Source organism: Charadrius vociferus, unplaced genomic scaffold (genome assembly GCF_000708025.1).
Source record: "Charadrius vociferus isolate BGI_N301 unplaced genomic scaffold, ASM70802v2 scaffold122, whole genome shotgun sequence".
Classification (NCBI taxonomy): Eukaryota; Metazoa; Chordata; class Aves; order Charadriiformes; family Charadriidae; genus Charadrius; species Charadrius vociferus.
The window spans coordinates 408809-436675 of record NW_009647008.1 but is presented as its reverse complement, the minus strand read 5'-3'; the positions used below and the strand labels follow the sequence as shown (position 1 = coordinate 436675).

At 39.4% G+C, this 27867-nt stretch overlaps 1 protein-coding gene across 1 annotated transcript; it reads right to left on the bottom strand.

Annotated features, from left to right (window-relative positions):
• Nucleotides 1-695: 695 nt before the first annotated feature.
• PPP1R3A (protein phosphatase 1, regulatory subunit 3A) lies at nt 696-27181 on the bottom strand. Its single transcript, XM_009895421.1, has 4 exons — nt 26388-27181; nt 5721-5779; nt 5474-5610; nt 696-3236 (listed from the first exon to the last, which is right to left on the bottom strand). The coding sequence occupies exons 1-4, from the start codon at nt 27179-27181 to the stop codon at nt 696-698; spliced, it is 3531 nt and encodes a 1176-aa protein (XP_009893723.1).
• Nucleotides 27182-27867: the final 686 nt, after the last annotated feature.

The window sequence follows — 27867 nt, the reverse complement described above, 5'->3', positions numbered from 1 at the left end:
GCATGGTGAAAGGCCTGTGGCTGTGGCTTTCAATCTCTTCAGGGTGGAAACAGCACATTTATTCCACTATGCAGTTGCATCCCAGAAGTTACATGATGTTACTGAAGTCAAAGCATTACATTTTTCAAACAGGAATAAGACTGGAGCGTTAAGTCAAAGCAATGAAATAAAAATTTGGAAAAAAATATTAACCTATCAATGGATGTCATATTTCTCAGAGCATTGGCTAATTACACTAGTAGATTATCAATTGCAGTATCAGTACCAAAATACTGAGTTAGTTTTCATATCATTCCTTGTGTTGTTATGTACTACACAAAACCTTAGAAAAAAAAGCCCAGAAGAATATGACACTTCCTGCAAAAGAAATTAATGCAAAAAAAAAGGTGGTTTTAAGTACTAAAGTGATATGAAGCTTTGTTTCTTCATATCCTGCTAAGGAGCAACAGCTGTACTTCATTTTAACTTGACGTGCTTCGGAATTCATATTCATATAGGTATTTAATGATCCAAATATAATGGTCCTGTATAGTATAATTACTTATATGAAGGCTCAGCTTCATATGTAATCTTTTAAAAAAGATTGGAAAACTTGCTTTGGTTCTAACAATGAATAAGCTCTTTGACAGTGACAATGCTTTTGGAGGGTTTGGAAACTATTGACCAAGGATCTTGAGCACAGTTGACAATCAATGTTATTCCTTCTTGACAGACTCCTTGCTTCTCCCTCCTTCCCAGTATAGCCAATACAAGGAGAACAGGTACAGTGCAAGACAAACCATCAAATCATAGTGGTAGAGTGTTGCAGCAAATAAAAGAAAGACAAAGAAATAAAAGATTTTGCAAGCAATATGTTTTAAACCTGGAGACTCACTAGGTAACTTAAGTGCTTCACGCTTCTGGTTAGAAATATCTGCAGAATCAGAAGTGTGCTGGCTTTCCTTCTGTGAGTCATCAAGCCAGTTTAGCGTTTTCCCCTCAGTTATCAAACGGTCGGATTGAGAGCCTGTCCCTCCAACTTCTTCAGTAGGCTTACTAATTAAAACCTCTGGCCTCGATGACTTTTCTTGTTTGAACTCTGCTTGATGGAAACATTGACCTATATTCCTTCCTCTTCCTTCTCGAGAAATCACTGTGTCTGAAGTGGAAGGTACTTCTTTTTTTTCAGCTTCAGGAGAGTGTTTTTTATTAATACCTGTCATTTCATTCTGTAGATTTAAATCATACCCTGACTCAGCAGCAACCTTGTCAATGACTTTGAATTCAAAGTGTCTATACAGATGCTCCGTATCTCCTGCTACAATGGACCTTTCAGAAGATGCCACTGAAGAGATTTTATAATGGTAACCCGGCACAGCATTTGTACCAGAAGGTGGCATTTTTGTTTCAGCTTTAGCACGTAAATAGGAAAGTCCACCAACATGGCTTTCTTCCCTACAGAGCTCTTCTTCCTCCTCTCTGTATAGATGCTTCTGGGCACTCAGGGGACATCTAGATACGTCTGAATATAAACCCTGCTGCAAACCTTCTTTCTTTCTGGTATCAGAAGCCTTTACTGCTTCTCCTACAGGTAGAATATTGCTGATGTCTGGTTGTGCTTTGGCACGTTTTTCCCTGCTATTGCATACAGACATCGTTTCTCCTTGCAGTGTTTCATGTACGCGTGCATTATAAATATCTAAAACTGATTCCTTTTCAAATTCAGTGTCATATAATACACCCACTGTGTTGAGTTGACAAAGAGCATAATGTGAACCATCATTTCTCCCTTCATGTGTATCAAACGCTGTTTCCTTTTCCTCTGTGGGCCTGTCACTTAGTGCAGTCTCTTGAGGTAGCTTAGCAATTACTGCTTTTTCACTGGCAGACATTTTTTCTGGAGCACTTTCTGATGTTGTTTTAATTATATAAGCTGTACCTGCCGCTGCTTCCTCTGTAATACCCTGCTCGGAGACAGAAGGCTTTTCACAACTCTCTGCCTCCTGGCAGGTAAACAACTCCTCTGAGGCTGCCGTACTCCAAGGCCCCACCATCCCCCTCGCTCCCCACCGAACCTTGCTACCCGCTTCTTGCCACCCCTGCTCGGCAGGGTTTGCTTTGCTTTCCTTTCCTATCGGTCTTCCTTTGTTTGTGTTGTCTGACTTTCCTCTGTCTTTTAACCTCGTGAATCCCCTGTGTTCCCGAGTGCCTTCGGCTCTCCTTTCATCCCCTGGAGAGGATGCCGGGGGATCTGCTGGTGCGGGCCTGGGTGCCTGTTTGTTGTCTTCAACTGACAGAGGTGTTGTGTTCAACGCTTTGGAGGCCTGTTTTCTGTGTGACTTGAAAGGTTTGGGTGCCTCCTCCTCCCCGATTAGTGCCAGGTCTGCTACTTCAATTACTTTCTTCTCCTTACCTGCATCAGTGTTATAGTTCTTTCCTGACATTTCACCAACTCCTTTTTTTTGCGTATATTGGCTTTTTGCGGAATCTATTGAGACATCAGCATGTGCAAAAGTGTCAGCATATAAATCTCCTCTTAAATGTACCCGAACTTTGCTTTCAATCATCTTGATTTTTCCTTCATTTTTGTCAGCGTCTGGCAACAATGAATCCAGAGTTTGGTGAGACATTTGCGGCGCCTGGTGCTCCGGAGCTGGATTAGCATTGCCATCCAGCGTCCCTGCTATGCACGCATTTAATTGCATGGATTCATCATGCTCTGGAGAAATGGTTTCTGGTCTCGTTTCACAGGCCCCTTTCGAGGTATCAAGAGCATCGTCACTGATGAATAACTTCTCCATCATCTTACTTCCCGAGGCACTATCTGTTTCACCTTTCGAAAGGCGCTCTCCTTGTCGGCTTGAGACAGTAGCCATAATATCAACAGCCTCATTCTGCTTTGTCCCAGGAAAATATTTTGCCGATAAAAGGCTTTCACTGGTACCAGTACGTTCCAAAGACCACTCACCGCTGTTTACCGAACCAGCAGCAACTTCCTTCCCTGATGGCTGACTATTATAATCTCTTAAGGAATACTTAACTTTATCTTTTAATTCTCCTCCTGCCTCTTGTGAAGTGTTTTCAGATGAGGAACTGATCGGCACAGGGTGCCTTAGCAAGTCACTGCTTCTTTCTGTACAGGTTAGCTTTTTCTCCAGTCTTTCAGTTTCACTTGGAAAATTAACTGGTTCTCTTGTGTGTAAATTCCTTTCATCTCTGGAAGACGTACCTCTAGCTCCTGTGAAGTGCTGATTTAGCTGAAACAATAGAATAGAAAAGGGTGATCAAAAAAGTGCCTTGCAAAAATATGCCAAATGAAGGAGGCAGGATTTCGTTACGGAAAGTTTTGTTCTCAGTAACATAGCTTTTATGGAAACATGTTCCAAACCATTTGCAAAATTTGCATTGTATGTATTTTTTAACATAGGTAATGAGCTTTATGGTGGTGCTGAAAGATGCAGGAAATAAAATAGGATTCAGAACCCTCTCTCTTTATTCATGAGTTCAGTAAGCTGCTACTGCCTTTTATACAAATTAAATCTGAAGAGAATATTCCCTTAAAGGGAGGCTAATTCACTCTCTATACATTTGGTTCTAGGTTTGGAGAGAGGGAAGCGTGGGGTGAGGGGGGAGGTTGGCGCTTAAATGAGGGCATTGATACAGTACATCAAAGCCTGGTAATGTACAGTATTGTCCACTAAAACAAAGACACATTTCACACTGACAAATACTGTAAGGATTATTGGTGCTTCATTTCTCTCAGGGACCATTTTACAGGCTTCAAACCAGGCTGGTTTTAGACAATCTGGTAAGACATGAGTTGGAAATGAGATTAGCGAAGTAAAAGGCCAGAAACTAATCACTCTCCCTCCTAGCTCCCAAATATCATATTGTATTATTCAGCTATGCCTGCTTGTCATTGCACTCTCTTCTCACTTTAGCATAGTCACACTGATAGCACTAGCTGATCAATTAGAGGCTAGCTTCTTGGGCACCCCTTTATGCATTTGCACTTGCTGTAGATACCCCCATTACAGTTTCTCTTATTAATATGTTTTCTGCAAAGCCTCTGCAAACTATTAATAGTAAAACGTCACTCAAAGAAAAGTGAGGGAGCTAATGTCTCTGCAAATTCTGTTTTAATGACCCTCTGCCAACCAGTGCTCAAGTGTATTTGAGTTCTTCGGTGATGCCAACTGTCAGGATTTAACAGTGAGATGCCTGTGTTTTTTTCCCCTCCTCATAACTGACATTTGCATGATCTCAATAATTATATGCAAATCTTACGATTTCCCCTTCTTCTCACATAAGGCTCATGTTACTTGTCAACTGCACAGCTGTCTTGCGAGCCAATGCCTGTGCGTTTCAAAGATTTGGTTGTATTTCCATCTATTATAAGCCTTCATTGTTTAATTCATTAAAGAGCGCATAGTGCAAATTAACATCTAAATTATAGCTCCCCCTTCATTTATTGTACGGACAATCCTGGCAATTGATAAACAAACGGTTATATTTGATCCTGCTTTTTGTAACAGGGTGGACTGAGAACAAGGGATTTTAGAGGTCCTCCTTTTTATGTTTCACCATTAAAAAAAAAAAGGGAAAAAAAAGGAGGCATGGACTTTCAGGCAGTGAAAAGTCCCACAATAAGCAATAATTTTCAACTTTTTTTTAAGTAAAAGGCGAGAAAAATTTATATTCAAATAAGAGGAATTTATTCTCTCACTATCTGTAAGAAAAAAAAAGAATGGTTCTCATCTTCCTCTCCTGTCTGATTCAGCATTCACATTTTCACAGGTGATAGCTATTATAATCTATGATTATGAATCTATGCACCCAAATGATATGAGCTGAGAACAGACACTGAGAATAATAGATTGCTGTACGTGTCTCATTTATTGCCATTTTTTCTTTCATACTGACAAATGCAAGCCAAACCACACACACATGCACACACACAAATCCAAATAGATTGAATGTTCACTGAGTGTGAAATTTATTATAAAAAAATTTAATGTCAAATACTGATATAGAAAAATGTCCTAATATAAATATTTCTTTATTTATTTTGCCTATATAGCATGTTGCACAGTTATCCTTTGAAAAAACCCAAAAGCAAACAGTACCATAAATATAAGAATTTTACCAAATACAAAGCGTTTCTTTAAGAATGTTCATGTCCTAGAGACTAGGAGGGGAGATTTTTGAAACGCTACTCTTCTAATTCCTTCAAACTGTCACTTAGAGCCTCTCATAAAGAAGTAAAAGGGAGAAGTCATTAATTTCAGACCAGAAAAAGTTGATGCACTGTACCGAAATCAAAGCACCTTCTATTGTTGAATCAGTTAGAGATTCAATGAAAGTACAGACCAAGGCTTTACATTTGTAAATTAGTACATCAGTCAGCTCTGTTAAAAGGGGGCATTTCACCAGCTTTGAAGCGTAAATGGATTCATATCATTTAATACCGTAGATATAATTGTATAACACTTACCAGCAACTCTAATTCTTTTTCATCATCTTCGTGATCACTCCGGTTGTATTCTGGATTTTTATCTTTTATATTTTCATTAGCTGGCATGGTGTCTTTGTCTTCCGCTTGTGAATAAACAATCTCTGGGATGTTTGTGCCTGAAGAATTAACAAAAACAGACTTGAATCATTTCCATGAGGCTGTTTGTTACACTATTTTTTAATTAACATGTGCAGTAAGGAAGAACTAATTAAACCGGGTGTTGTACCTGAAGTCCTTGAATTATTCCATGTGTCATCGTCAGACGTTGCCAATATTTCTTCTTTGCTGTTAAACAAAAAGAAACTTCCTGTGTTATTCTGCAAAAATTATTGTTCTAGTTCCTCTTAGACACAGCTATAAAGACCACTAGTTAATTACACCAAATTTTGAATGCTGTTTGAAATTCTGAAAATAACAGCTTTACAAAATGTAGCTGTATTTGAGTGACCTGATATTAAGTCTTGGTCAAAGAAAGAATTGGCCAAGAAAATGAAAATGTGTTGACCTTCAGATTACATTGCAAAGCTGATGGGTTTTCCCAGGCCTTTTCTGAGAAAGCAGCACAAAGGTGATTAGATGGGTCAGTGACAGGAGAGCGTAACTTTGGGGTCAAGCAGGGGTCCGGAAGGATATATGTGTTCAGGAGACCGGGCCTCTCTCTTGCTTATATTTTTCAAATATTTGTATGTATACAGAGATTGCTGCAAAAAGACATCTTTGTTATCTGAAATAAATCAAAAGATTCTCCCTGCGTGTATACAGTATAAATCCTGTTGCTATGCTATGCCTGGCCGATAGGAATTAATTTTGCTTCCCTGCAGCCCGTGCAATTTTTGCTGTTGTTTTGCTGGCTGTGAAAACAAAGGCCAGGTCCAACATGACAAACACCTACAGAGAGAAGCTGAGTGCCTGCAGTCCTCATCAATATCACTGCAAAGTGATAGCAGTTTGAATTGCTTGTTTATAGGGATGTAACCTTTAATGGAAAAGGGGGAAAAAAAAATTAAAAAGAATGTCACTTATGTAAAATGTAAATTATTATATCATTCCTAATGACTTCTCTATGAGGAGCATTTTTTTTTCTATAGGTCTTAATTTATGCATTTTTCAACCAGCCGTCCACCTCTGTTACTGAAAATTACTTTCTAATTTTCAAATATTAATCTTTTCCCCTTCTATTTTCTCCTAGCGTCTTTCATTTGAATTGATATAACATTAACTCTGCCACCTAAATGCTTAATTCAGAAGGAGGATGCTAAATTTATACTCTGTTAAGAGAACCTAGACATCGACTGTCACCAACTTTTTAAAATCCAGCCTTTACAGGGATTGCCAGACTAAAGCAGACAGAAAAACCTGCCAGTCTAGCATCTGATCTCTGGCACTGGCCACCATCAGATACTTCAGGGGAAGATGTAAAGTTCTTGTAGGAAAATACTTGGAGTACTTTGCACTGCCCTATTAAATTTCCTCTTGGCCTTTTGTTGTTAGAAGTTGTCCTTGACGCAGAAGATTTAACGCTCTCTCAGCGGTTCTTTTTCACAATTAATTGCAATAATGCTGAATATTTTTGCCGTCCATATGAATGTCATGTCACTCTTGAATTCTGGTACACGCATAACCTCCGCACGCTTCTCACTCTCCTACTCACACCAAGATGTAGTTTCCCCTGGCAGCAGTTGCTATAATCTGCATTTCATCCTGAAAAGGCTGGCAGAGCCAGGACCTTGTTTTCAGTAGATCTGTGGGGTTTTTAAGGTAAATCATTACCGCTCTATATTTATACATCTTTTTTTATTATTATTATGTTCAAATGCTTATCTTAGTGTTACATCTAGTTCCCAGTTTTCTTCTGCCCTTTTGCATCTTTTTCACCCACCTGCTTCCATAAGTCTACACACTGTGTAGGTTGGGGCTCAACCATGAGACAGGTACATTAAAGCATTTAGGTGCTAATAGGGTGTCTGCAAAAGCCCCGAATTAGGACCCAAGACATGTATAACACATGAGCTGACTCAGTCACCCCAAAATAATGATCCCAAAACCACATGGACACAGCAGGGAACTTTCTAATGCTATCCAGTGGGGGGAAAAGTGTCTCAAAGCTTTTCTTTGAATGCAGTTGGCTACCTGCAGCGTTCAGCCATGTGGATGCACGTCTTGGGAAGCAAGGATGGCATTCTTTGCTGCTAGAAGGGGCCCTCATCTACTTCTTAAAGGAATTGAGTTTGACACATTTTTTGCTTTCAAGAAGCATTGCCAGAAGAAGGAGACATGTTCATGCCCACATCTAAAATTATAGTTTACTGGCAGTCAGAGCTCGCAACCAAGATGCAGTGGTACTTTCAGCTTCTATCACACCCTGATGAGAATAAAAACCCAACTGCACACATATCCCAAAAGTACCGAAATTACTAGGATGCAGACCATGTGGGGAGAAACTGGAGAGCAGATTTGCCTCCCTCTTGAAGTTGGATGTACGAGCAAGACCCCTACTTTTTACCTTACTCCTCATTTCTTGGAGAAAAGAGAAACTGGATTCTGTCTCCAGTTCCCCATGTTCCCTCACCAGTGGTTAATTTGTTTTCACTAACAACTTTCCAGTGTAAAATATACACACAGTCTTTGAATAAGGATGCTAAAGGAGGAGTGCCTATTTTCCGAACCTTTAAATGAACAAGTATGAAGCTGCTTCAAGCTGGATGTTTATGGGCATGTGCCAGGATGGGGTTTACCTTATCTAGCCTTAGTTTTCTAAACACCTATGTTCAGGCAGCAGTGTACATCATCCCTATCATCAGCAGTGAGAGATTAACACTTCCGAAGGGAGATTCATTCCCTCTGTCATGGACATCACGAGAGAGATGGAGTGACATATCCTTCGAAGGAGCTTCTCTGCCTCTGGAGGAGACTGACCATAAGGGAATGTACAGTCACTGCCTTAGGCTGGAACCGTTAGTTTTGGATAACTGAAATTATCTGAGTGAATCTCACCTTGTAACTCTGAATTCAAACTGGAACATAGCTATTGAGTTGTAGTGGCTGGGGCTGTAACAAACAGTGCCCCTCAGTTTTATGTTTGTGGTGATTTGAGTTTAATTTGTCCTTAACTCTTGTTCTAGTAGCATCCGGAGCCCTGGTCCACAAGTTTCTTTTCACAACTGCAACATAGGTAATAAATAGAAATAATACAGCCTCACAGCCTGGATCCACACAGCAGGGTTTGTAATATAACTTCTTGCATGTTGCACTGAATTTTATGAAGATTGCTGGTTTATAGCCCATTATTTGCGCACACCTGTCCTGCAAATACCTAAGTACAGGGAAAGTCACTGTAACAGGTATTTTTCTCATTTCACTTCTACACCAGAAATATCTGTCCTCATATAATTATTCTAGTGGGGAATCTAAAATTAACCTAAATTGAGGATGTTGATATTGCAGTCATTTAACAGCACTACTTCAATCTAAGAATTGATAAGATGCTGAGACTACAGGTGCATACAACTACAGAACAATATCAAAAATATATGTACACCCTAAACACTGAAATACTTCACAAAAGCCCCTTTACCAAATTTACCCCTTCCCCAAACAGTGTCAATTAGAAGGTATTTGTCTAGTTAGTAAGGTTTTTGACTGTTTTTTCTCCATATTTCTCTGAAAAGTTCCTAGCTAACTATCAGAATTCCATGAATAGATTTTTTAATTATAATAGTAATGAAGCTTTTGTTTTCTAAATTAATTATTGCCCTGTGTTGTGGAGGGTGGTCTAAATGTGCCTACATTGTGTAGTGAGAGACACAAAATTTGTATTCTGCTTAAAATGTTTAGTTTTATTTTTAAGTGATCCAGACATTCTGATCACAATGCAAGCTAGAAAAATCCATGGTATCAGCTAATGCAGTTCCCCCCCAACATAAGTACCTGTATACCCGCAGAAGTGCAGTTACTTTTTCTCCTTCAGCTGAATAGGGAACATCTTCATAAAGTACATTAGGAACTTAAGAAATTCTACCAACTTCAAAAAAAAACACCTTATGCTCATGTGATTCATTCTTGATGGAACTACCATTCACTTGGACTGAGTGATAAAAACAAAGACGTCATGAAAACAGGTTATCACTATTATTTTGCATTCAGAAAGAGAAAATGGGAAGTTCAGGGATTAGTTAGTAGGACTGAGAAGGGTGAAAAGTTGATAGATATTATGTACAGAAGTTCAGAAGTCCCAAAGTTATGTAGAATTGGCATTCCAAACAGAGAAAAAAAAAAGTTAAATAAAACCTAAAGATGAGGAGTAGATAGACAACATATAAGTGAGGAGAAAAAAATTGATTAGTCAATAAACAATATTGCTTTGACTTCAGAAAGGGTTGGGATAAAGTGAGAGATGTCAAGGCTTTGGAATTAGTCTTTTTAAGTTAAGTAGGATTTTTTTTAGAAGTGAGGTTTGATCAAGATTTCAGACAATCTATGTATAACCCCACAATCAAAAGACTTCTAAACTTTTCTACCACAGTGCTAGTAGTGTGTCAGAACCTTATAAGAACAGAGTTCTTACAGGGCATAACTCATAGGAACAGAGATTTAGAAAATGATAGTATTTCATTGAGTCTGGGAGCAGAAGTTGGTGTTTAAATATGCTCCAATTAAGAGGAGCAGATAATTTCCAACCCAAAACACTGAGAGACCCAACAGAGGAAATCACACACTGGTTTAAAATCTTTGCTATTCAGATCTATCAAATTGGTCCTGATACTACTGTTACAGTATCAGAAGAGTAGGAAAAGTATTAACTACATTTATGAAAAAGAAGAGTAGTGTCAGGGCAACTAAAGGCCCAGGTGTCTTCAAAAAGTTTTCACAATAGATCTAGAACAAAACTTAAATGAGAGAATAAATAAAGATAAATGGAAAATGGCATAAAAATTACAGACTCACCTGATAATATCTGTCTTTGGTAAGATTACTGTATTTCCCTTGTCTAAAAATCAGTTATCTAATCTATCTGGACTTCATTAAAGCATTTGTTGTGCAGCCACATGGGAAATTTATTAATTAAACTGGAGAACAGGGAGATGAGTACAAGAGCTGGGCGGTGGAAGAGGGACTCCGTGCCAAGCGGGGCCCCACTAGCTGGGCTGTGCGGAGCTGGCAGACATTGCTGGGGAATTGGAGAGGACCGGTCGTGTGATCAGACTTACTCAGTCATGTTATTACAGACCAAGGCACAAAAAGTCAAAGTTAAATTAAATCCATGGCAGATAGGAGGTTGGGAACATCACCAACACAGAGGAGGATTGAAAGAAATGGGTGGCCTGAAGGATCAGAATAATAGATAAGCGATGAAATTCAAAATTATAAAGTGCCAGGCTGTACATTTAGGGACTAGAAAGAGTTTCTGCCACAAAGCAAGGGCTCAGAAATTGGAAGAAACAGATGAACAAGGAAAATCTGAGTTTGTTTTTGGCAGAAAACAATTCCAAGCCACCGGTGTGAGATGGCCGGGGCAATAAGGCAAAGAGTTCTGCAGTAATGCATCAGAGAAGGTATTCCCAGTAATGAAAGATTTCCAAGAACTATTCTTCTGACGGCACCAGACACTAGTTGGAACTCCTCTGGAACATTTGTATACAATGTTCAAGAAAGATTAATTCAAACTGGAACAGGTGCAGAAGAGGGCTACAAGAAGACTGGCAGGGTGAAAAATGTGTATTAGCAAAGGAGACAAACTGAGTATTTCTATCTTCAGCCTAGCAAAATAAAATCTGGGAGGAGAAATAAACGCCCCCTATTAATATAGCAAAGGGGTAAATACTGAGAAGGGAGAAAAAATATTAAGGAGCAAGACTCTGTTATTGTATTAATAGAAAGAGTTCACAAAAACATTTGTTGTGGAAACTTAAAAGAAGACCTGTAAGCATTAGAAAAGTGTATCCTGTAATCTTTCAGTGCAAGTACCAGGCACAAGAATCTGAGAAGGTCTCGATATGGAAACATGGATATATTTTTGTGAACGGGATTATGCAACACATTTCCCAAGGGATAAGACTTCATGGTCTCATAGTCCCAGTCCAGCCCTATTTCAAATGCTGCTATGCAGCTATATGCCCTGAGAGTTATGCTTTCAGAAGTGCACATTTCACTGTGGAACAGCAGGTGCTTTGGTCTGCTCTGAAATAGGTTTGGGACTATAGCCAGGAGCTACTAATCTCTTCATAATGGGTGAGGTTGTTATAGCTTGTCGTGGTTTTAATTCACACACCAATATTTGGCAAAAGTTGTATCTGTATGTTTGTATAACCCACAGCACCGTTCACATTGTTCTGTGTTATATCCACTTAAGCTAGATTTTAATACCTAAATCACATGATGTTTATTTTACAGAATGTAGGAAAAGTCTAAAATTTTTTGAATTACAGAGTATGGAAAGACATAAATGTACCTGCAAAGCTCTTGAAATTAATGAAACCTGAACAATTTTATACTATCACATATTTAAAAGAAAATGAGGCAATATATTATTTAGTCTGAAATTTAGAGAGGTATGGGGAGGTTAAAGTATTTAAAGAGTATATTTCTCAAGCATTTAGTTAAAAACATGCAAGAGGAAAAAAATTTTCAATACAATTTTATTTAAAAATACAGATAGGCTTAGGCTTTCCCATAATCTTTCATGCTTCTGGTTTTTACTTCAAGGTGGATTCAAAACCAAAATAATCCTCTTCTACCCTGAAGCTGAGGTGAAGCTAAAATGTCCTCACAAAAGGAGCTGGCAAGATTGAAGTTGTTAACCAAACAGTAATTCTATTTTAATTTCATGTCAGATTTCTAAACCTAAGAGGAGCCTAATACAGCAGCAACCTTCAATATAACTAGTGCTTTTGGATCTAGTGCCGAAAATAGCCAGCCTTGTTGAAGAATGATGCCACTGGGATGTAAACAACATATGAGATCCTTGAATAGAAGTAGTTAAATGTGTCAGCAATGTTTTACTGAGAAGCAGAAGAGCAAAAAGTAAATTAGTGCAAGTAAGTGCTCAGGTTTGAGATGTCACAGGAGCCAAACAGGCATCCTGCACAGAACTGTAACCCCACAGAGCTGGGGAGAGAAGGACCACATGGGGAGGGATGGGCTGGTAGTTTGGTTATTTTTGGATCATTAGCAGCAGATGTCATGTCAAAAGGAAGTAGAAAAGGAAATAACTACATGTATACAAATAAAACAAGCAACAACAAAAATTATTTGGAAAATGTTACATGTGCATTGGAAGCAGAAAGACTATAAAAGGTTTGGAGGAGTTGGGTTAAAAGAACATTATAAAAACCTAAATAAAGTTTTTTCTACATGTAATTCTGAACTTCAGTAGTATTGTATGCAATGTCATTCAAAACCCACGAACACACAACAAAACTAAATTTCTAAAGAAGAAGGAATTTTGGAAAGCAGTAGGAAAGGCTGTGTATGTGTAAGGGTCTAAACAGAGCTTGAAAGCTCTATTAAACTTGAAAGTTCTATTAAATTGTTCGTAAGACACAGTAGAGTAAGAATTCAACCCATTTTTTTACTTTCATAACCCCCCCTAAACAGTTGGCTTACTGGAAAATTACATTTAAAACATTGCTCTGTTTATACTGGTCTTAAAATACCAGTGGGACAGGAGAGAAAATATTAGCAAAACCCGTTCATGGAGAGAAGAAAATGCACGGAAGAAAAAAAGCCTGGTGCTATAGAAAAAAAATGTTAAAAATATAAGCTTGATTCTGGTGTCATTATTGTGGTGAGACTACCACTGAAGATACATCCCACCCACCCTCTGGGATCTAGATCCAAATCTTGTCCTGGCCTCTCTGCCTTTGTACAACAGCTGGCGAAAGGGGTTCAGGAGCTGCCAAGGATCCCAGTGCAGATCTCCGAAGTGCAGACTTTGACTTCTCTTGTGAAGAGCTGTCCATAGTTAATTTTGTTCTATCATCTCCCTCACTAAATATATGAACGAAACATTTAACAAGATAATCTCATTCCTTGCCTCCATAAGGCTCAGTCCAAAACTCACTACAGAGACAAGTCTCCTACTGATTTAAATTGATGCCTGTCTTATCAACTGTTGAAGTTATAGTCTTATAATACAACCACTCCATGATTTCTTATCACACTTGGTTCCAGCACCCGATAAATATTAGTCTCAAGCCCCGGTACTGCCAGAGAATTCACAGCGTAGCTTGAGAACAGGAGGTACAACCTTGGCTTGAAGCCACCTTTGTGCTTTCTGGGGCCTCACTTCTCCGTGCCTCTGCACAAGCCAAAGCTCTCAGATGGCATGGAGATGACAGGGTCGCTGAGAATTACCTGCCCGTGCGCCAGCACAAGAAGGCATATACCTTATTTCTCCTCTGGAGAATTTCTAACACAGGAGCATGTGCCTGCTGGAGAAGTGTCAAACAGCCTCCCCACCAGGCAACACTTGACCTGTTATTTCTGGGTGCTTGAAAATTGAGTGGCCACAAAATGTCTTCAGCAGAGTCGTGTGTGGTGGGGCATCTTCAGGTGCAATCACCTATGTGTTGTACCAAGAGGCCATTAAGTAAGTGCTCAGCTTCCCAGGAGCGGACCAGTACCATGCACAGAAGCTCCAGTGCCCAGTAGCACCCCACAGTGCTGACCACACTGGAGCCAGCCATGCTGGTGGGCAACAGGATCTGACCTCGCCCAGAGGTCTACCTGCAAATTGTACCTACCCAGGCTTTGAGCTCCCTGAGGCTAAAGATGAGAAAGAGCCTTGATAAAGCTAAGGAGCGAAATCATAGTTATTGCAGGAACTGGTGCTTATTTCTGATTTGTTTACCTGCACGTTTTGTCTAAATGAAGGCAGAATATTATTTTTATGAACGGTATGCTCTTATTTGGAGTTGACACTAATGAATGCAAGGCCCTTTCCCCCTCTTGTTTGTACCATCAAATTAATTAGCTCTATTGTGACATCAGTATTTTTCTCAAGCAGTTCAAGGCTTGAGCATTTTCCTTTCTTTTTCTAAAGGGCATCTTCAGTGCCCTTTATCTACCATAAGAATCATGCATCACTTGTATTTTTCACAACTAATGCTGTTTATTACAAAAACTGATTGTGATGTGAAGATTGTTATACTGTGTGGCAAATTGCCCAAACAATTACTGTAAATGCATGAGCCATAAACTGTACTGCCAAGGACACTGGTAGGTTAGCTCCTATAAAAGAAACAATTAGAGTCTGAGGTGAAAATAATAGAGATGAGATGACAGTTATTGAAAAGGCAGAACATCCAGTTTAATGTTGTAAATATAGGTTTGTGGATTACACTGATGGTTTTAAAGTGTTCATGGCTTATTGAATGGAATAGAATATTACATACTTTAGAATGGGGCCATAATTATTATTCCTTTTTAATTGTGATGTCTGATGCATTTGTGAGCGGTTGTTGAGAACATCCTCACATTATACTGATTCTAGTTCTAAATTATCATCCTGCTCCAAGGGTTTTTTTTTTTTTATTATTTCACTTTTTTTGCATTTTGTTGTTCAGGGTCTGTTCTGAACAAAGTATTTTCTCTTGAGGAACTTAGAGTGCTTAGAGGGTTACAGCAATAATTATTTCAGTTTCAGCCTACACACTTCACTGCTTTAAATCATCATTAGAAGTTTCATCCCTCAGCAACTCCTGCTGAGACAGTCTTAAACTCCTAGAAACCATTAGATAAGAATAGCTTATCTTTATAACAATTTGTATATAAAGGTATTGATAAGAATTTGCTAGAAATTAAGGGAATACATTTTTTTTCTTAGGAATCACCTAAATACAGAATAAGGTTTTTTATGATTGCTAAAGAATTTCAATCATTCAAACCAGATTCTTAGCATATGAAGATTAAGGTGCATAGAAAAAGACGTGCACCCTACAAATAGTCTAAGGTAGATAGGAAGAAAATACAAGAAAACTGACATTGCAGCATGAGAAAATTAAATGGTCCTCTGCTCTTTTAAGATAGGACATAAGGATAAAGTCCAATGAAATAAAATTCAAATATTAGACCCTAGGGAGAGCACTAAACAACTGGACACAGGATTATGACTGGCCAAGAAGGCAGAGGTGCTGGGGACATAAAATCAGAACTCAGGAGAGTCTGCCCTGCGAGGAGAGGACAAAGTGAGCAGCAGAGCAAAGATGGCAACCAGCAAAAGGCAGTCAGTGTCAACACTGCAGCATGTGTGAGCTCTCAAGTACCAAATCCATTAGTAGGGCGGGGGGAAAAAAAAAAAAAAAAAGCAGTAAAGTGGCTTTGAAAGAAAGTTGCAGAGAAACTAAGTACTCAGCTACACCACCTTTCAGGGAAATGCTCTAAGTCGTTTTCCGGCTTTTACACACTGTTAAGAGAAGCTGACCTGAATGCTAGGTAGGGGCGTCAGAGCTGTGTTGGAAACCGATGGCGCCGGGCTGAAGTTCAGGGAGGTGTTGGGGAACAGAGCTCAGGAGATGGCTGGGCTGTGGGCCTGGGCAGCTGGCTGCATCTTCATGATGAAACAGCTGCCTCCTGCGAGGCCAGGGAGCAAGACCTTGGGCAGAGCAGAAGCCAACAGCTGCACAAATTACACAGAGACCAAGAAACTGCAGAGCGCAGTGTGAGCACGGTGTGGAGCATCACCATCAGTGCTGACAACAAAGCAGAGGGCGACTGAAGCGCAGCGAGCACCATTCCTCAGTTTTGGCCTTCTAATGCACACACCCAAATTTCTACTTGTCACATAGCTTTGCCTGAAAATATGTCCAATTCCTATCTCAGAGTATTTTTGCTTCAAATGATCCTTCCTAGTGGAGATGTCGAGTTATGTGTGCCTGAACCACAATGTTGCTATTGCCTGTCATGTGTGTCAGTATCCCTGCCTTCTGTTTATATGTTTAATTTTTGCAGGAGGCATTTAAAAAATAGAAGCACAACAGAAAAATAATTTCATTTTAAAAGTGTAGAAAGCAATAATTTAAATTACATTGTTAGATTCCAAACTGATTGAGACCACACAGGAAAAAATTCAGAAATTAAAGCGAAAACTGCAAAGAAAATCAATAGCCATAAATTAATAGTTGTGTGAACATTGAGTAGAAATTACTGAATAATATTTTAAAATATTATTCCATTACAAGAGAACCTGTTAGAATAAAGCTGTACATAAATTCAGAGCCCTTATTACAAATCTAGGCAAGACTGATTTTCTTAGATGACCTTCAACTACCAGCAGTGTTAGAGAAAGCTCAATCTAGTTCTTAGTAAATGGGTGTCACCAAACAAACAGGACTGACACTAATTAGCTCCCTTGTTGATAGTCAGGAGGCAGAGGATAGAGGCACGGGGGCAGAGTAGCCCACTTGTCGTTAGATCAGTGGGTGAGCATATTTACACGCTGGCATGGCAATGGAGGTTTCGACTGCAGCTACCATTTTGAAACTGCACTGTGAATAGATTGCATTTTCAGGAGAGCCAGTCTAGCAACCTTCACAAGCATTGTGCACAAAAATAGAGCCGCAAAGAACCTCTACTTAAATATTTGAAATCCGAGGAAGAGAATATTAATCTGTGGTATTTCCCCACCTTGAGGAAATACCCTTTAATTTTGGTCATCTCATCTAGGAAAAGGGGCTGCCACCAGATGAGGAGGAAAGGTGGGCCTGAAAAAGGACAACAAAGAACTGTCAGTAGCTTCTAAACAAGGAGAAACTGAAAAAGAAGTTTGGAAAGCAAAGTGGAAAAAGATGCTCAGAATAAGTGGTATATAGCGTGATGATTAACAGTATCGAGGGGGACAATTGATCAAGAGAGCAGCTTTAAGGGAATTTGAGTGTTTTTTCTGAAAAGATAATTCCCAGTAGGGTTCAGGCAATGTTTGTAATAAACCTATTTTTATTAAGATTATTGGATTGGTGCTATCCAGGGGATTATATTTTCCAATTACTAATATTTTCATTTTTCAGTCTTAGTTTATGATTGAAGCAGGGACATAGGTGGCACAGAACAAAATGCATTGGCCTGGTTTGGGATGAGAATAATCATAGCCTCAAAGCAAACAAAGTCCCAAGAAATTAGTCTTTATTTTCTAGCTCATTAAAAAAGACCTTGAGTTTTAATGGCAAAACATTTGTACATTCTTTTTAAAAATATAGATGTATATCTGTCCATTTGAAGATTTTAGTTCCATACAGCCTAAAACAGGAGCCCAACACCAATTTGGTGCCAGGCTGAAACTTTTAATATAGCCTTGTCTATCCCCAATTCTCATGACTATAGGTACAAAGACTGCAGAAAACCCCATGCATAATAAATTGGTTATACTTCAAATTAAGCTACAGAAACTATGAACAGGAAGATTGCAACTTTTATCAGACCCTTTTATAGCTCTGTCATGCTCGTTGTACCTTATTATGATATGCACATAACAATGTTGAAAAGAAATCAGTTCAGAAGTCTTTTTACACAGCTGCTTTGTACGCAGATTGGTCAGAAAAATGCATAAATCCCTTGACAGAATGGACTAACTATTTGAGAAAAAAGGAAATTCTTTAAGAAAGACTTCCCTGGACAAGGTTAGAAGATCTATTGACAGCTCCACTGTGAATTAATAATGCAGCACCTTATTATTGGGATGCCTTTCTCCAGGGCCAGGCTACTTAAAAAGTGGAAAAGATGAGTTAGGGGTCAAGGTTCCTAAGGGCTAAGCTTGGCCTGAGGTTGGAGGAGACACTTCTTAGATTGCTATTTTGCCTGGAAGACCCATGGTCAAATATCAAAATGGTGTTTTAGAAAGGAGTTGGAGGTAGAGCCCCTCTGTTCTTCTTTTGCTTCTTTCTCCCACTGCTTTAAAAGATGGAAGGAGAGCAAACCAAGTACCATCAACAGGTCTTGCACTTCTCCCAAGTTGTATCTATTTTGGATACATCTGAGAGGAAAAAGCCTTTAGCCTATATGGCACCTGGTCTTTCCCTGGAACTCACGTGGAAAAAAATAGAGAAGGAGCAGTCCCCTACTGACATGTCAGAAGAGAGCCATTTCCTGGGGGCTGACTGCAATATGCTGAGGCATGTATGCAAGAAGGTGACATAAGGGGACAGATGCCTTAGAGAGACTGTAGCTAGATAGATGGCAGTCAGGTGAGACTAAGACACAGATACCACTCCTGGGGAGGAGAACAGAATGGGTGACCACAACAAGCCTTAGCCAGTCATTCTAGAGAGAGGACAACTATGATTTAAATCTTGGAAAGTAATTGTAAATTCAGTAAGTATCACAGGAGGATAAAATTCCCAGGTGTTATCAGGACAAGAAGAGACTTTTATAACCTTTTTTTTTTTTTTTTTCACGTACTGTCTTACTACCACAGAGCAAGAAGGCAGCTGTGTGATACATATCAATATTTCTGTCAAGAAGACCTGGAATACACCCAGAAAGCATTGATGCAGATTTGCTAGGCTAGCTGGGGAGAGAGAAAGGCTGACAAACTTCTCAACCCTCTACCACAAAATGAAGTGATCTAGGCTTGAACATCTAATGCTTATCATCCAGCAGCCATAAACATTATTGCAGGGACAATTATTACGCAGCAAAGCAAAATGTAAATGCAAACCTACTTGGTGCACCTCAGCGCAAGGTAAGAAAAACCTGCCAGCTTTACCTAGTTCACATTCGATTATGTAGCTCAGTGCTTTTCAGTGCTCTTTAGGACTGCTATTAGTAACCAACAGTAATAAATCTTAGGGTTTAGTGTCAGAGTATCAGCTGGTTCCACAGATCAGGAGGAGAGTGGAGAGTCAGTCAGAAAACCAAGCCCCCCATTATGCTTTGGCATATCAACTAATATTTTCTTGTGTGTCACTGAAGGCCAAGGGATCAAATAACCACTTCTAACATGCACCCGTGGTGTTTAAAAGGTCTTATCTCTTCCTTTGCCCTAAGGCAGGGACTGCATTTAACTTGCAAAGTATTTGTTTGGACCATTTTTTCTACCTTTTGTAACTGAGAAGATAATCCACATTTTATATTAAAAGTACGGTGGGTGATTGGTTCTCTGGACTTGCACTGCAGCTGAACCAATTGCTTCAATTTCAGAGCTGCAGTGCTGTGGCTGGATCATGGCTTAAAGTTCATAATCAGAATAAACAGCTCAAATGACACTGGTAGTGAATGCACTGATTAAATATGACTCCAGTGCTCTCGGTTAATGTTTCACTGACTTTAAACATCTTTTCAAGACTAACATTTAGCCAAGTCAAGGTGAATGTAGTGGAACTTTTTTTTTTTTCCAACTGAACACTTATGAGCTGCGATACCTGAACAGTGGACAGGAGACAGAGTATTGAAATGGTCATTACCAGCGTGGTTCAATTTGCAAAACAGATCTCTCACTAAACAAAAGAGTCATTGAACAATGGAATACAGGAGTTCATTTACCAATATATTTCTATTGGCCCAAAGGTCCTTAATCAGTGATCTGAAAGACCATAGAAAGAAGCTCCTGTCCAGTAAATATTAACATTCAAGGATAGTTTTACACGTGCAGAGTTCTACAAAGTTCAGTGAGACTCCTGATGTTCATTAAATTATTTATTGTGCCTATTGCAGGATCAAGCCAGTTGCTGCATTAAAGAGCTCTAAGAGTCAGTTGTAACAGTGTTACAGTATTGGCATATTTAAATAAGGTGATGAAATTGTAGCAACTGCAAAAAAACTCTTACAAGTGTAAAGCTGAGCAATACATGTATAATTACAAGTACTTACTTATCATATGGTTGAGAAATGATACTCAGATTACAAAGCATCAATTTTATATGGGTTTATGTGAGCAATTGAAAAAACTTTATAGCAAACAGTATTTCCCATACATTAGAGCACAAATTTCTGTTCTGTGGCATTGGTGAGACCAGTTTCTAAGACAGATCATGGAAGTGAATGAGAAACCACTGATACTAATAAGATCCATAGTAAACACTATGCTAAGATTGCCAGTAAAGCTACGTGCCATTTTCACATGTTGTTACTTAAAAGTTTAAAAGCTTCTTTTAATATTTCCAGTGCAATAAATGGATGGCACATGGGTAGAATAGTTCACAATCACCAAAAGCAAAAATGAGGCAGTTTTTCAGTCATCAGGTACGCTCAAATTAGGAGATCACAAGTATGGTTAGCAGGTGTCTATTTGCTCTGTGCTGGCCATTCTCATCCATAACTTCCACCTGTTTCTTCAGCATTTCTGTGACAGCATTCAGAGCCTTATGGCATTAACTTGGATGTCTATCTTTAGGGTCTTTAATATATTTCATAGTTCAAATAGTAAGTATGCCTGGATTTTGAAATATTATGACTAGACAGATCGAAAATGACCATTGAGTGTAGTTCCTGGCCAAGTAGGATTGTTCCCTGTAGAACATTTCTCAAGTAGTTTATCTTAGCTTATTTTAAATTACTTTGGAGGGTAAGGCCGCAGCAATTTCCTTAAAAGATAACTCTAGAGTCAATATTAAGAAGTATTCCTACTACTCAGCCTCAGTTCCACATCTTGCTTTTACTCCACTTGTCTGAATAATATATTTCGGATCACCTTGAATAATTATCCCGTGTCCCTGATAATCATGGTCTTCCAATACCTGGAGAATTCTTATTTTGGTGCCAGTGCTACCTATTTCTGCAACTGGCAGAGACTGGCAATAACCAGGAGGCAAGAGAAGGGCTGGGAATACCCGGTCAGATTGAACGGCAGAGGAGTGCTGCTTTTAGCTGGCTCCCTGTGAATGGATAGCTTCTCTAGCAGCTGCTTTCCTGGTAAAAACAGTGACTGCAGTCACTTCCTAATAATAGTCATAAACTTTAGTCAAATCCCATATCTGTATGCTCATCAAGGTGTAACTTGTGACTTGAGATGCCAGAAACAACCCTGAGATTAAATAGCAGTACACAAAGACAACACGTGTTTCAACACCTTTTCTGCTCTCCTTTTCCCTTTCTGATTATGATGTGCAATAATCAAAAGAACAAGGATTAAAAGGGAACATAATTTAAATGCCATATTTTAAATGGACCAGATGGGAATAATACAGTTGTTCCTCATAGCAAAGTATACGCGAAGCTATTTCCAAACATCTTCCAGAGAAGTCTTTGATTTTTTTAATCGTGTCATGGGTTTGTGGGAAAGGCTGAGAGGAGCTGATGCAGAACCGCATTTCTCGAGGCAACCTGGGCACTGGTCTGCCATCTGCCTGGGGAGGACTGACTGAACACAGTGCGGTCCTGCCAGGCTGGATCTTAAGCAACTTACTTCCTTTGCCTTCCATCAGAAAGGGGACGAGACAGCAGCTGAAGACGGGAGAGTACTCATGCACAGAAGACATTTTCTCACTGGCAATTGCTTTAAGACCATTCGGTATTTACGTTGCTGAAGTTGGCACTCGCAGCCCACAGACCCAGGGGTTTTAGTCTCTTCCTTCTTATTGCGCACTGTACATAGAGCAGCTCTTGTATGAGACATCGCCCTATTTTGCGTTCTATTTTAAAGTGGTACCACGGAGGGAAGTGAACTGAAGCACTACCATTGAAAGAAAAGTACAGTCTGGCAATTACAACAAAAAAGCACAGGACCATCATCAGTTCAGAGCGATACATTTGTGGGCTCAGAGAGGTGAGAGGGGGATAACTCTAACAGTTATGATAAAAATCCTAGCCTCCCCCTTCCTTGTCAGAGGACAGGAGTCGAAATACACATTTTACCCTTTTGTAAAACAATTCTCATGCTTATCAGCCATTTTCCTTGTGCTCTTGCTGCCGCTGCTCTCTTGACAGATGGCAAACCAGGACCAAGCACAGAAATGGGGCGCAGCCTCACCAGTGACCGGGAAAATGGTTTGCAGGTCGTTATCACTGCGCCGTGCAGCATGATCTACAGGAGTTTGCCTCATGCAACACACAACCCGTCCCTGTCTGATCAGACGGATGCAGGAGCTTGGGGTCCACAACAAAATCATGTGGTCCAAACCTGAGGACCAGGAGAAATTTGTATTCAGAATCGTTATTCATGTCCCAAAAGCACAAGAGTCAAACAAAAAGATAAAAGCATGGAGCCGATAAAATTCATTTACATTTTTCTGAATGTTTAGGTATATGTATATATACGATAGAAATCAGGGATGTTTACTGTCAGAAGATCTCTCTTTTCCAGTGACAGAGGAGTCACTGGAAAATTTTAGGAGTGCATTTTTTTCCCCCAAAGTGTATTTATGAGTATGTATAAGTTAAATGCACACTTCCAGATAAACTAAAACATAAATGAATTAATTCAAATATTTTTTCAAAGTATATTTTATGCCTATGAATCCTTTCAAGATTTTTGAAAAACACAAAAATTGTTAAAATTTATGTTGGAAAGAATTTTAGCTAGGACAAATACAGTTAGAAGCAAATACTTTCTGAATCTTTAAGAGAAGAATATTTGTTCACGCTTAGACATAGAAGCAAAAGCAAATGAAACATGGAATGAATAGGCAGGATTTTAAGTCGCGTGGTTCTGAATATCCAAACTTAGACAGTTTTCAGACTTAGCTATTCCCTTCAGTTTTGTTTTTCATGATCATTTCTTCAGGTGCAACTTTTGAGGGTTTAGTCAGTTTTTATTTTCTTTCTTAATAACGGTGTCAGAAGCCACCCCGTTGCCCTCATTCACACAACTATGTCCTGGTTCATATTCTTAAGGGTAACATGATACAGTCGTATTGTGTTTCCTCAGTAACTTCCTCTGAAAGTGCATATTATTCCTTTCACTTAACTAATGCAACTAATCCTCACTAATGACATTTAATGAGCCACACAAGTATGCCCTAGAGTGGATCAGACTCTCTGCTTAAAAAATATAGTTCTTTAACAGTCCTATTTTTTAACTGAAGAGGTAAATTGCACATTTTAAGAGAAAGTATAAATATCTCAGAGCCAAGTTTTGTTTTTTTTTTTTAAAAAAAGTTATAACAGGTTTCTAAATCTGAAATAGGGGCCTAAATAAGCATCCTGTTAAAATAGCCTTCTATTCAGATTGCTATAAAGAAATTTTTAATTTAAGATGTCCATCTCGTTGTCATGGACAGTAATATTCCTTACCTGCGTCTTGATTGTGTGAACCATAGGTAAAATTGTTATTACTTCTGTGTATATCTGTTAGCATTGTTGAAGTTCCTAAGACAAGCTAGTTATGGTCCAGGACCCCCACTTTGCTAAATGTTCTGTAAACATCCAGCACTGCATATATAAATGCAGCAGAGTTTATCATCTGAACATAAAACAAGAGGCGAGAGAGAGACGGGCTGGTGGAGGAGGGCAGGGAAACAGGCAGCACTGTTCAACGTGATATGGAGGAGTCATAGCACATCAGCAGCCTCACTTTGCCAATTTTGGGGGTTTGTTTTTCTTGCGCTTTTTTCTAGACATGAAAGCAAAGGAGTTTTAATGAGGGTCTGAAGGAGAATAATGAGGTACTTTTGCAGATGTCTGCAGGGTGTTCCTCCTCACTCAAAGGGGCAACATGTACAAAGACACTTTGAAAAACAAGTGAGCAATGGAGGTTGGCATCTTAGTTCTTTTGAAACGAAAGGCCCTGATGCTGACCTCATTTACACTGGTGAAAGCTGTAACTCCTGTGAAGTCAATGAAGTCCCTGTAGCATAAAATTGGTCCTGGATTACAATCTGCCAGAACTGTCTTTCAGAAGCCTTGACGACCACTGAAACCATATTCCAAAAATGCTTTCAGCTCATTTTTGCATTTACTGTAAGGTCTCTTTACATCCTTCTGCCACTAAAGAGGGTCTTGAAAGTACACGTTAGTTAACTGTTTGCCAAAAATATGTCACAGATCTTAATGTAAACAAGAATCTGACCATGTTAGTTTTAATATCACAAATATACTTCTGTGTGTATGTGTATGAATGAACAAATATGCACATATAGGTATATATATGTATACGTAGATATGTATACACACAGACACACACATACGTACATTCCTCTGCAGCCTGATATGGAGGGAGATAACTTTATACTCTGATTAGTGACAAGGTAATTTTATGTTAAGGAGCAGATATGTTACCTCCTTTCCCATTTTTTAAAATACCTCTCTGTCTGACTGACATGTAACACATTTAGCATAAACATGTAAAAGAGGATCCCCCAGAAGAAATGTCTCTACAACTTATGCTAGCACTAGGTATGTCACAGGAGGCTTCAGGGAATTAAACTCTTAGGAGTCATTTGACCTTAGATCCTCAATTGTATCTAAATTTGCAGGTTAGTCTTTAAAGCATGTGGAAGCCCTGGGCTCACTAAATTAAGATTCAGCTCTCCGTGTCCATCATCTGCTCCACGTAGGCTACCTGAACGCAGGCTGAAGTCACACTGCCTGCATATGCCTGTGGTATTTGATATCATGGCCCTTCTGCAGGGGATCTCAGGCTACCTTATTTACCCAGAATGGGTCTCGTGACACCTCTTGAAGGACAGATACAACTTAAAGAACCGTGACATGCTGGTATGTTCCCCCATGGAAGCATCATCATGATGGCCCCAGAGATGGGCCAAGGAACACTTATCAGGAGAGCTTTGTGGACTGGCTATGAACCAGGCCTCGGGTTAGCCCCACGGCTGCTCTTACACCCTTGTGTTGATGCAGGCACTAAGCTGTATTGCGCGCCTCTCCTCACAGGGCTGACGTGCAATTAGGGCTGGCAGAGGCTCTCAGCACAGCAAGTCCGGGTCTTGGGAAGGGAGGTTCTGCACAGGGGAAGCCCTGGCTGTCTCCTGTCTCCTGAAGCTCCCACCACTGCTGTGGTTTTGATCCCTCTTCCCCAACAGTTCAGTCCAGTGGAAGAGCACCAGGGAAATCAAACAGCACTGCCTTACTTGGAAAGACTGTAGGACCTAAAAACTCCACATGAATTCAGTTCTGGGATCTAAGCGTTGCTAAGGATGCTGCAGGCAAAATATAGATTCAGTTGTGCAGAACTCCAACTGATTTATAGCAAATTTGGTGAGCAAAAAATTGAGAACTACATTTTCACGGGCAACATTGTTTTGCTTACAGAAAAGAGTTAAGAACAGAGTAGGAAGCCAAAAGTTACTGTTCCTGAGTGTCTCTCTTTATGTGGGAGTAAGTTATAAGCTAACCACTGCCACTTTACTCTAGAATTAACATAGTACTCCACCATTTGGGAAACAGAAACATCAACCAGCAGCAGGAAAATTATTACCCTATTATTACCTTAATATACAACTTGCAGAATAGCCCAACCACTTGCAGAAAAGTTTGTACCAGCTATTCTAATTGCAATAGGAACCTTCCCTGAGTTATCAGCTTCCTGAACCATCAGTCCCATTTCTGTTTTAATAATTGTATATAGGGAATGAAATATGAAATAAATCATGTGAAAACTCAGGATTTGTTTTGCTTTTAAATTTTTGTTGACTTACCAAGGAAGCGGATGTAAAGTGTTTTAACTGTACAGCTACCTCAGTCTGGAGCAAAGCTCTCACTGATGTCAGCTCAATTTATATCCTACAGAGATCAAAGTCTGTACACAGCCCACAATTTATAGACCTTCACACTGCTTTTCAAATGAGTGGCATGCATGCCATGTATTAAAAATGTCTGCAATATCAATCTGTCTGCAGAAAACTACCGGCTGATATATACAAGAGCTTTACTGAAAACAAGTCTTGGTCTAATTTATCATTAAAAAAAAAATAGAAGAAAACAGCACGGCCATTTGTAGCTCCAGCAAACAAATTTATACAGAGTTAACCAGCTATATTGTAAATTACCAAAAGTTAAGGTGTAACCTCACCTGCTTTGTGTTGTCTTTAAGCAGCCTTTAAGATGTCTATCAGCAACCTCTTTATGCGGTTTATTATCCACCCTGGGCACAGTTTCTTTCTTGTGACAAATCAGTGTGTAATTTTTGTCATCGTTGTTTGCCCAGAAGGTACCAACTGATGTCTCGTAGCGTATACAGAACTCCACCTTAGCTCCATCTTTCTGGTAAGGAGGCACCAAAGAAATCTTAAAGCAGAACTGATCGGTTTCACTACCACAAGAATTAGGCATGAACTCTGCGAGGATATCGTAATAACTGAGCCAGTTATTCAGTGTCATTCGAACATACACCAGTTTTTCAAAGGATACATTGAGGACTCGTATAATGCCATTCATACAGGTAATCCCAGGCAGGAACACGATTGACTCCAACAGTACTTTCTGCTCTCGCACTTTTTGCAAAACTTCCTCTTGTGAAGCAGGTAACGTAAACAGTTGAGAGAAAAAATATTCCTCCTGAGGGAAAACTTCATCTTCTATGTCATCGTTTTGTCCTGTATTTGGAACTTCCCAGGTATCGAACTCTTTAACGGACACAAGATCAAACCCAAATGCATCAGCAAATGAAACTTTTCTTGCGATGGTGGTGGGGGTTTCGGCCTCCTCTTCCTCTGAAGAAGCAGAATTCCGCCTTCGGGGAAGTGGAGAGAAACGATGTTTAATGTCAGGTTTAACATCTTCATCCTCTGAAGAGAAATCATTTACAGTGGGGACTTCTAATAAGTTATCCCTGCTAACCCGACTAGGTCCTTCAAAAGACTCCATTGGGCTCTCTGATATAAACTGAAAGGCAACTGTACAACTAGTAGCAGCTGATATTTGAGACACTGTGATTTAAAACAAGGATTAATGTTTCAGTTGACATTGCAAAAGGGAGTCGGGCCTATAAATAGATGCTATGGTGTGTAAGCTATGTTGGCCTGTTCTCCATCTGACAGTATTAGGTGCTATAATTTCAACGATACATTTCAAGTATTACATTCCCTATTTTTATGTGGCTCTACGTGCTTAGAAGAAAAATAGTATTCAAAAACTAACTTCTTTGCTTTGTTAAACTGCACAAATGGAGCTATTTTTAGATGATCAACTTATGTTGCACAACAAATTCATCACATTGCACAAATGAGGAACCATTCGTCTCTGATTAGGATGTATACTTCATCAGGTAAATAGTTTCTATATTGTAAACTGTTCCTGCATATGTTTTCAAAGCCATCTTTTTACAATGTTTTCAGATATAAAAGTGCAATGTCACATTCTGCCCTGGCTTTATACCATGCTAACTCAGTATAGGCCAGATCCTAGGACTATGCCAGCTTTTTCTAGCAAAGGATTAGCCATCACAACCTAAACGAACCAGGAATGCTATTAAACATCGAAGTGAGTACGCTGGAGATGAACTTGTAATGCACCATTGTAAATATGACTGAATTCACCACTAATTAGATTAT